At 45.4% G+C, this 11,014-nt stretch overlaps 2 protein-coding genes across 2 annotated transcripts; one reads left to right on the forward strand and one right to left on the reverse strand.

Annotated features, from left to right (window-relative positions):
• Positions 1-3,470: 3,470 nt before the first annotated feature.
• LOC123089801 (polyubiquitin-like) lies at positions 3,471-5,168 on the reverse strand. Its single transcript, XM_044511378.1, has 2 exons — positions 4,926-5,168; positions 3,471-4,100 (listed from the first exon to the last, which is right to left on the reverse strand). Exons 1-2 carry the CDS (start codon positions 5,010-5,012, stop codon positions 3,552-3,554), a joined length of 636 nt encoding a protein of 211 aa, XP_044367313.1. The 5' UTR covers positions 5,013-5,168; the 3' UTR covers positions 3,471-3,551.
• Positions 5,169-8,591: 3,423 nt separating this feature from the next.
• Positions 8,592-10,168, forward strand: LOC123089803 (uncharacterized). The gene has a single exon (XM_044511379.1). The coding sequence runs from the start codon at positions 8,601-8,603 to the stop codon at positions 9,906-9,908; it is 1,308 nt and encodes a 435-aa protein (XP_044367314.1). The 5' UTR covers positions 8,592-8,600; the 3' UTR covers positions 9,909-10,168.
• The last annotated feature ends 846 nt before the right edge of the window (positions 10,169-11,014 follow it).

The raw sequence follows: 11,014 nt of genomic DNA on the forward strand, positions 1-11,014 counted from the left end.
AACGGGTCGCCATGGTACTGCCATGGGCCGCCCCTGATGACATGTTGTCGATCTCCATCTTCCGAGAATTCCAGGACAAATTTACGTCCTTCCTTAGCAGCCAACTGAAATTCGCCCAGCGCCCCACGAACCTTCCAAACTCCCTTCATGTGGTCGATCAGTTGACGGGGATTCACTAGTGTGATGGATAGGAAGAGTCCGACAGCCAGGAACCGAGCTTGCATAGCTTTGCGAGCCCCCGAGATGTTGACCACTAGAGTTTTCTTTGCCGGCCCCACAACATCGAGGGCCGGTTCCTTCCCCGGCCACCGGGAGATGTCGAGGACAAGCTACGCAGCCGAGCTCCCTCCAGCAGGCATGGTCGCAGGCACCTCCTTAGCAGGCGAGGACACCGTCCCCTGATCCCCCAGGGGAGCCATCTTCTCAGTATCGACTGGCGCAGCCATCAGGCAAAAGGACAAACACCTCCTGTGCGTGGTAGAGGAGCAGTCGAGGTTTCTCACGGATGGGTATGGGATCCGCAACAGGAGCTTTCCTCTATATAGCAGGCCATCTAGAGGGATGATAAAACCAGCTTTAATCCCTACATAACTCCCATTGAGTGGGATCCAATTCTTCTCAAACTGAAACGGAATCCACGATTTATTTTGTTCTTCAAGACTCTTAATGGCGGGGAACGGATGGGCTTCTGGAGACAAACAGCGACCTGGGTCAGGCGGCCCCTTGTTTCCTTCAACAGGATGTGGTGGTAATCTGGCTCTTACGATCTCCACACGCGCCCTCAAGGATGAGAGCTGAAACTTCAGTTTCTGGATGGTTTGCAGAGACGCTCTGAAACGGGAGGTGAGGGGAGGGAACGGGGAGGAAACTGGCTGGAAGGGGGTACAGGAGGAGGCTTCGAGATTGGTTGTCGAAGGTTTTCGGGTTTCAAGGATCCGCCAGTGGCGATTCTCATGGGAGAGGGGAGAATCGCCAATGGAGTCGCCATTGGCAGGTTTCGGGAGGGGAACAGACATCGTTTCCGTATTGCAATAGCCGTTGTGATTGATAATGCTTGTGCAACTAACCCTTATTGTGAGCATACACATCTTGTTGAGGAGAACACTAAGTTGAAGGAATAGATCGAGAAGGGCCTTGTGTTGTTCATACAAGGAGAGAAGAATCTCAACGACCTTTTGAGCAATCAAAAGAAAGTTGTGGCAAAAGAGGAACTTAGGTTTGCCCCAAAGTCAAATAAGAAAACAACAAGAAAAAGAAGAACAAGAATTCTACCCCTCTCAAAGAAGTATTTGTGAAGGAGAAGACTCCTAAGGAGAAGAAGAAGAACAAATGTGTGGGGAGTTTATTACTGGAAGATTTTAATGAGGCAACTACTAATAAAGCTCAATATTTATCCATATGACACTTTACCTCTTTTACATTTTTCTGTACGTTTTTCATAATTTTTAAGTTTTTATTTTATTTTTAAAATTTAATGGATTTTTTTTCTGTATTTTAAAATATTTTTCTGTATCTCTTTCTTCATTTTCTTGTATTTATGGATTTTGAAAACACAAAAGGCCCAAAAGGCCTTAAATGAATGAAGGCCGGCCCACAGACGCGCATGCCTTTTTAGGTCGTCCGCCAAGCTGATCCGGGAGCAACTAGTTAACGAGCACTCTTTCGGGAGCCACACAACGATCATCGCCACTTGGCGCGCTCTCAGCCATTCGCCATGTGTTGCGCTCTGGACATTTCCTTCGGTGTTTTTCCGGGTTTTCCCGACGTTTTGGTTTTCCCCTGGTCTTCCTTAGCTTTTCGATAAAAATATCAAAAAATGGTTTTTGCATGAAAAAATGCGTTTTCTTTTTTTCGTGAAAGTCACGATTTTTTCCGCGAGAGGCATGGTTGTGCTTTAGCGAGAGTCACGGTCGTGCCTTTTGGAAACGGAAAAAACGCGTTTTCTGTTTTTTTTCTTTCGCGAGAGTCACGGTTTTGCTTTCGCGAGAGTCACGGCCGTGCCTCTCGGAAACGCGTTTTTTGTTTTTTTTTCTTTCGCAAGAGTCACTGTTTTGCTTCCGCGAGAGGTACGGTTGTGCTTTCGCGAGAGTCACGGCCGTGCCTCTCAGAAAGGGGGAAAATACACGTTTTTTGTTTTTTTTTCTTTAGCGAGAGTCACAATTTTGCTTCTGCGAGAGGCACGGTTGTGCTTTCGTGAGAGTCACGGTCGTGCCTCTCGAAAACGGAAAAAAAACGCGTTCTCTGTTTTTTTTTCTTTCCACGAGAGTCACGGTTTTACTTCCACGAGAGGCACGGGTGTGATTTCGCGAGAGGCATGAGCGTGCCTCTTTCGGAAAGGGAAAAAAACCATGCTCCCGGTTCGGTTTTTTCACCCGGTTTTTTTCGTCCGTTTTTTTCGTAAAAAAAATGTTTATCAAAACCTATCAAAATGGGATCTAGTTTTAAAGATCTCGACGCGAGGATGATGAAAACGGTTAAAGATTTGAACACACGATTTAAAAGATAAAACATTTTGAATAAACGGATCTACGAAAAAAAAAAGCTCTCAGGTTGCGACAAGCGGCATGCTGCATGTGCGCCACTTGTCGCAACATGAGAAAACGAAGTGTTCTTTGCAACGAGTACTCTTTACCTATACGGGTCGGCACAACCCATGTAGGCTTTATAAAATGGCCGACATGGATCATGTGGTGCCTGGACTTTTTATAGGTGTGTCGGGCCGTGCCGATTCATAAAAATATGGTTAGGTTTCCTTATGTGAAAATATTCCGTGGATGTTGTTTCCTCGTGTGAGGCATCACCGAGCAGATTAGACGTCTCTCCTATCCTCGAGTCAAGTATCTGGGGGTGAAAACTAAGATCTGTCTTGTCAAATCGGCATCGTTCTTCGAAGCATCGTTTTGGAGGGTCGACCTCTTGGCCGGAGCACCTGGTTTGTGGTGGAGTGACTGGTCCGGAGCTGGCGTGGTGTCTGCGGTGGTGCGTCCGTTTGACGGTGGTGGATTGTGTTGGACTAACGAACTCAGGTTCCATTTCAGTATCCCTTCCTTTCAACAGCTCAAAAACTCTACAGACCAACCCTGTCCAGATACATCAGGGGTCGACGACGAACGAAATGCAGCTCCACACATCTCTCCGCGACCGGGCGAAACTTGGATTTCACAAGGCAAACACACAGATAAATCATATTCAGATGGAAGCACTTGCGACACAATCGAATCGAGCATTGTGCTTGCTGTACATTGCGTTCTTGCTGTCGGATACAGCAACGGGCAGAGTTTCATTTTCAGAGTTGGACTATATATATGGTGTCTCCTGATTTTACCTAATTAATCATCACCATTCTGTGAGCCTAGCTTGGGATTCTGGTTTGTAATGCAGTAGGAAAGGGTAAGTAGGTAACCAAGATGAGAGATCCCAGTTTTCAGAGCAATTATTTACTCAGCTGAAGGTATGGCTGAATGATCAAATTTCGGAGCAATTGTTTACAGTCCCGGGAAACTAACCACCGCAGATTAAAAGGGTGTGAATGATTTCACAACTAAGTTAATTTACTCAACCTCAGTAGTAATGATCTTGTCATTCAGTGTCTTGACCATGATGTTGATGTGCATCCGACCTCCCTCACACTTGTGGAGGCGCACCACAAGAAAAAGGGTAGATTCATTGTACACGTCGTAGTCAGCCAAGGTGAGGCCATCCTCCAGCTGCTTCCCTGCAAAGCAGAGACGCTGTCTGCGGGGGGGAATGCCGTTTTTCTCGAAAATCATTGCCTTCACACTGCTTATGGTATCCTCTCTGTCAACATCAATAGTCATGATCCTGTCAGTCAGTGGCCTGACAAAGATATGCACAAGATCAAGGGTGAGGGCGGACTCCTCCACGATGCTGTAGTCCTCCAGGGTGCAGCTGCCCACCAGCAGCTTACTGCCAAATATGAGTCTCTGCTGGCCTACAGGGATGCCCTCCTTGTCTCGAATCTTATCCTTGACATCCCAGATTGTATCTGATCCCTTGACCTCAAGAATGACTGTCTTTAAACAGTGAATCTTTCTTTTTATGCGAAGATTTGTAGACTGGATCTTGACAAAGATCTCCATCTGTTGAACGAGCGCAGAAAACATATTAGCATCTTAGACAAACAGCTTTCATTAAATACACAAAACGGTAAATGAAATGAATAGTACCAATTTCGACAGATAGTAGAACTAAAAACACAAATCTGCACATTAACCGCAATAAATCATCAGGTTCCACAGTGATAACAGTTAGTGGTGCACAGGCTAATACATCTTATTCAGATCAAAACGGGGTAATACATCTTGTTAATATCAGAAGGACTAGTAAATTAACCATAAATATAAGCATCAGGACTGTTTGGCCTATGTTGTCAGTACTTCATAGATGTAACAAGTTTTTGAGAAAATCAAGTATCTTACACAAAGTTTGACAGATATTGTGATAAAAGACATACTACTCGAGAATTCTACAGATCAGCCGTTCCCATTTTAAAAATATGAACACAAATGCTGAATCTGGGATGCATCGGGCAGAGATGGAGCAGGGCATGAGAAAAGGCAAGTGAAACAGAGACTCAACAACGTGCACTGTTGAAGATGCATCTCATCGGTATCCTCACTATTCTCCTGTTACAAAACAGACTCTGGTCTATGAGCACTCCCCAGAAGCAGAGTATCGATTTATCCTCTATAATATGGACATAACATATCATGAAAATCAGACGAAACCTAATTCCTAATTGTTTGTTTGTGTATCGAGTAACCTTTTCCTTGGTTGCATTATTATTAACAAAACAACCGTGGATACAAATCAATGATAACGAAAAGCGTGAGACGCACGAGCTGGAAGTAATGCTTTCTGAGTTATTATGGTCTTACGGAACTGATGTTTCAGTAAGTAAGTACCTTCAGTTGAGAGTTGTCGGCCGCCGAGTCACTCTTTCTAAGTTCTGCATCAGACACAAAGGCAACGATTATCAGTAGCAGCAGCATAATTAATTCCACCGAAATTGTGTTGAAATTTCCAAATGGATGAGGAGGGAATCCGATGGTGTTGTGCGGGTGAGGAGGGGATCTGTGTTTCTCTGAGACAAGCAATTGCAATCATCCATGCATATCCATGGCCGGCCGCAGGAGCGGAGTGGGGGAGAAGAGAAGCGTCCCTTCTGCCTTTCTCTCTTCCTCTTTCCCCTTTTGCCACCACAAAATGACTTTTTTGCCCTTTGCTTGATTCACTGTAGCATTTCCTCTTCCTCCCGACGAGGTTGTTTGTGTACTTACACGTCCTCTGTTTTGATGTTAGGTTAGGGTTGACGTGCGTGTCATCTGTTAGTGTTTCACTGGCACCAACGATCACGTGTGGAATAAGTTTTTCCTCTCTATGGGTCCACTTCGACCGCGAAATGAGTTTATCTTCCCTTCCTCTTGGGCTACGTACGGTTCTAGGGTTAGCGGTGTCATGTGTGAACATTACTTCACGAGCATCGTCGACGGCAACGTTTCCGGGGTACGGTGAGAGACGATGGTTGTGTCTTAACCGGGCAAGCGATTGGTGGAAAGGTGGATTGGCGAGGTCAAACCGATGTGTCGTTCTAAAGAATTAAGAAACGCATGGACAATTCCCCATTGGACATGCCACCAAGACATGGACTACTACATCCGCCCCGACCATTCGACTCAAAAAGTCTTTGGGCAATGATGCATCCCAACTCCGTTGGATCCCTGGTAAATACCTCGGCTACGCTGGATTTCAGCCACATGTGATTTATGTTGCCATTGCAAGGAACTCCAAGGGCATATTTATTTCTTCTTGGGTTGTTTTCTATAAATTTCAGTGGGGGCGGGGAACAGACCGGTCCTCTTTGACCCCTTGACCGCGTCGTTCTACCTTTTCTCTCCCTCTTCTCATTTTGCCACCACAAATTAACTGATTTGCCCTTGATTTACTGTAAGACATGCCGCGGCTCCTCTTCCTCCTCGCGATATGGGCGGCAAACACGATTCCTCCCGTTGAGGTCGTTGATCCCCTCTCCGTCGCTTGTGCTTTCCTTTGTTTTGATGTTGTAGTAAGCTTGTAGCTAGGGTTAATTAGGGTCAGCGTGCCATGTGACAGTGTTTCAGTGGCACCAATGATCCCGTCTAAAATAATTTTCCTCTCTTTGGGTTCACCTGGACTGCCAAATGAGTTTATCTTCCGTTGTTCCTCTTGGGCTACGGTTCTAGGGTTAACGGCACCACGGTGGCGTTTGTGAAGATTGCTTCAGGAGCATTGTCACGTTTTTGCATACAGTGGGAGACGTTGGTTGTGTCTGAACCAGGCAAGCGGTTGGTGGCAAGGCGGAGTGGCAATGTCGAAGCGGTGTGTCGGGTCTATAGAATTGAGAAACACATGAACAAATCCCCGTTTGACGTGCCACGGAGACATGGGCTCCCACATATGCACCGACCATCTTCATCGACTCAAAAAGCCTATGGGTGACGGTGCTATCCCAACTCTCTCGGATCCCTGACAAACGCCTTATGTTGTTACGTTGGCATCTGCAGGGATCTCCGAGGATATATTTGCTGCTTCTTGGGTTGTTTTCTAAGAATTTCAGCATGGGTGCATCCCGTGTAGTTGGTTTCTCTAGATATTCTTTTAAAAAAAGGCAGGTAGCAACTACTCTCTCGGTCTCATAATATAAGATGTTATTACAATTGATATATAATAATATTTTATACAATGGGATGGAGGCAGCAATATTTTATACAGTGGGATTTTTCATTTTTCTATTATACACATCCATTTTATTATAACATTTTGCACATCCATTCTACTGAACAGGAACAACTAGACCTTGCAACATCACTCATCAATCAGCCAGTGAGTCACTGAGACTGCCTTGCGGGGCCCAGTCAATTTGGACACGAGCAGTGACAGGCCAAGGACACAGGCTACAACTACAAGCAGCAACACAACAAGTTCCATTTCAGCAACACACGAGCTCTGCATCAGCTACGGCTCAGGGTCTATCTTTGGGATGTGGGAAAGTTCCATCTCAGCTTCAGGTTCAGGTTCAGACCACGACCGCTCAAGATCTATAATGAGTTTATCTTTCTACATCAGCTGGTTGCCCACGGGGTTGACGGCGAAACGCAGTTCCACACATCTGCATCGATTTTCACAAGGCAAAACAAAAACTTTGTAATGAGAGCTGCATCGACGAACATGGTTAGGCACTCGCGACACAATCGAGTTTCAGAGTTTCAGTTGGAGCATCTCTTGCTGTCCGCTAGAGCAATGTGTAGAGTTTCAGTTTCAGAGTTTTCGAGCTCGGTGCCTACTGATTTAGGCTAACCAACCATCTAAGAATTATGTAAAAGTAACTAACAGACCAACTATTCACTGAGCTGAAGGTATATATGGATGGTCTAATTTCAGAGCAACTGTTTTTCGAGTCCCAGGAAAGTAACCACAACAGGTTCTGGAGTATGGATGATCTAACAATTTACTCAACTAAAGTTAACACAGAAGCTTTACATCCTTGAACCCCTCAAATCCATTCAAAAGATAATTTGGTAAATTACTATCTATGCAAGTGCAGCAGGCTTACATGCTTGTACAGTTCTACGCTGTGCTCTCCTTGTATGATTTGAAATCAACAACTACAGAAAACAAGGAAAATAAAAGGTAGTAGTAATCACTAATCATCCCTGGTGATTGGTGAAGATCTCCATCATCTAGCTTTGCTCTACATCTATATAGCTTAGAGATTCTGAAAAGGAACAGAAACAAAACGTAGGCAAACTTACCTGAGCGAAAACGGATAACTGCAGCATGTGATCCAGACAGCAACCTGATTTGAAATGTAACATTAGGATTGGTTCCTCCAGACCAAGGACAACCTGATGGTGCAAATTATAGGTCGTCAAGCTGATCAAGATATAAGGTGCGGTCAAGTGCAGGAGATTCAGAGTCGTATCGGCAATGTGATGCCAGAATCAAAAGAAACCCGTTTCGTCATACCCGAGGTTGCTGAGCCTGCATTGTAATGGATGATCAGCTTCTGAAGATGAGATAATGCATGCATCCTCTCTGGATGCAGTCTCGAACATAAATTCGACTCCGTAGTTAAAATCATGTTGGGCAAACTTATTTTATTTATCTGACATTTTTAGGCCGGGTTGCACAAAAAGGGAAATTTTGCCAGTAGTAATAAAGTACTGCTTCTTCAGAGTCCAGCACATGGAGCAAGTACATTAAGACATAAAGTAGTACTCCCTCCTTCCCAAAATATAACGCGTGATTGACTTTTGATGGTCTTTGATGCATGACTTTGACCACTAATATATATCAAAGTATATGGATTAAACATGTATAAAAGGCATCGTCGTATTTGTCTTGCAAAACAGTTTTATTTCATATGTATGTATACTCATTTTATAGACATGGGAAATTTGAATTAGAACATTCGGAGGGAAAATGCCAACATGGGCTAAGAGCATAAACTTGGGCCATGCGTCGACCCAGCCAGAATCTCCATCGACTCCACCACTTTCGAGCAATGGGCAGCGGTTCGTAATCTAAAAAAAACAAGAGCAATGGGCAGCCAACTGCTGGCGGCGGCGCCACCAGCGAAACGTCCGTTGATCTCATCCACGATCACTACCACCACCACCCACGCTACCGCCGGCGACGGAACCACCACCACCATATCCTCCCTCGGACAAGACCAGCTTCTCGACATCTTCCTCCGCCTGCCCAACCTGCCGGCCCTCATCCGCGCGGCGCTCACCTGCCGCCCATGGCTCGGCGCCGTCCGCTCCTCCCGGTCCTTCCGCCGCCTCTTCCGCGCCCTTCACCCAGCGCCGCTCATCGGGCTCTTCATCGACATCGACGGCGCCGCCGCCCCCTCCTTCGTCCCCCTGCGCCGCTCAGATCCCAACGTCATAGCCGCCGTCCGCCGCGGCGACTTCCTCCTCACTTCCCTCCCGGTGAATGCCGACGAGGATACGAGCTGGTGTATCACGGACTGCCGCCATGGCTACGTCCTGCTGTGGAACAAGATCGTATGGAAGAAGCCGACCGTCGCTGCCGTGAACCCCATGACCTGGGCCTTGGACATCATCCCGGTGCCCCGCGATGTCTGGGCTGGGAGGAGTGGGAGACGCCGCCATTTCGCCTTCCTTGGTTTCCATCTGCTGTCTTCCCAGGAGAACCCCCGGTCGTTCCGCGTGGTCTGCGTATGTGCTGACAAGCAAAGAGTTCGTGTCGCCGTCTTCTCACCGGAGACGAGGAATTGGGTCGTCCACCCGTGGGTGCACGTCGGTGGTGACAACAGCCTCAAGTCCAGCGCCGGCACGCTGGTGGGTGGTTCCGTTTACTGGCCTTTCCACGGCGAAGGGCGCATGATTAGGATCAACACAGCCACCATGGATATCTCCTTTGTGGATCTACCCTCGCAAATCAAGGTGTACGGGCACAATTTCAAGGCCGGGGAGACCAAGGACGGCCAACTATGCATTGTCTATGCGTCTGACGATTTTCTCCTCCGTGCTTGGACCCGTAGTCTGGACGCCGACGGAATTGAGGTCTGGGTGCTGAAAAACATTCTCTCTTTGAGTGAAGGAATTGATGAGATCACTGAGGGGTGTGCTGTGGACTTGCCAGTCGACCTCAAAGTTGTGCAAGTTAGGTCAGGATACGTGTACTTGTCCGCGACGTGCATGACCCATCCTGGCACACTCCGCTGCTGGTTCATCTCCCTTTCACTCGAGACCACTGAGTTTGAGTTACTGGTTCATGGGTGTTTTGGTGGCTCTGTCTGTCCGTACAACATGGCCTGGCCTCCTTGTTTGGTTGGTGATGATGGGAGCATTGGGCATCATGAAGTTGAAGGCTCTCACTGAAGTCTGCAGTTGTTTGCCATGTGAGGAAATGAATGAAAATATTATGTGGGTATGATCTAACCGTTATTAATTACTTTGTTGATACAAAATAATGTCTATGTTTGCATTGAAAACTGGAAGATTGTTCCTTGGTGTCTTAAGTAATGATTAGTCCCATAGAACCCTTTAGATGCTTCTAAAAATATCGGTACCATTCCGAAGCTAATGAATTTATGGAAGATTGGATTTTCAGATTATGGAAACTTTCTCTATGGAATACTGCTATGTTGCATTTGCAGCCAGGCCCCATTGGCTAATTTGTTTCTACAGTTTGTGTTTGTGTTTGTCATTTATTTAGAGAAGAATACATGACTGCTAGTTCTGGAAAGTAATGATAATATTATGTACTTTCCGATGTGCATAAAGTTTGAAAAATGAATTCTTTGATATGCACATGTGATTCTAACAAGAGTTCCTGTATACATATTACTTGTTTTTTATTCTAGTATTCTTGTTACCATTTTTTTACTGCACAATATCTTCATCTTGAAGATGTAAATTTTCTTCTTTTCCATTTTGTCACTGCACAATCTCATTATTTTTTAGGATCTTTTTCTCAACCCTGATTTTTCTTTATTGTGCGTACCACTAATAATATAAATCGGCTTTTTAAGTGTTTGTCTATTATTTTTCTTCTTCTGATATATATTCCCCAACTAAGTTTTGTGGTGGCTTATTTGCGACTTGTTATACTTGTATTTCAGTTCACAGTGTTAGGCAGATGGTTCCTTTACTTGACTAGATATTGGAGGGTTTTGAAAGTCGATGTTGTTTGTTGCATTATTTCTGCATCTGCTGTTTCTGGGCTGAACTGTTTTGCTTATACTAACTGCAATATTTGTCCAGTTTGAAGAATTTGTCGAGCGTCAACTATGTTCAGTTTCTTCCTTGAGCGTATAAGATCACCTTATCGCAAGAAAGCCGTTTTTCTTTATTACTATTATTTTAGAAGATTAGAATTTGCAGAAGTTACATCCTGAAACATTTCACCAAAGGGTAGAATTTACACTATATTTAACACTCTGGTTTGATCAAGACTAACACGCTGCTTTTGTGATGCAACAGTA

The sequence above is a fragment of the Triticum aestivum genome, chromosome 4B (assembly GCF_018294505.1).
Source record: "Triticum aestivum cultivar Chinese Spring chromosome 4B, IWGSC CS RefSeq v2.1, whole genome shotgun sequence".
NCBI classification, from domain to species: domain Eukaryota; kingdom Viridiplantae; phylum Streptophyta; class Magnoliopsida; order Poales; family Poaceae; genus Triticum; species Triticum aestivum.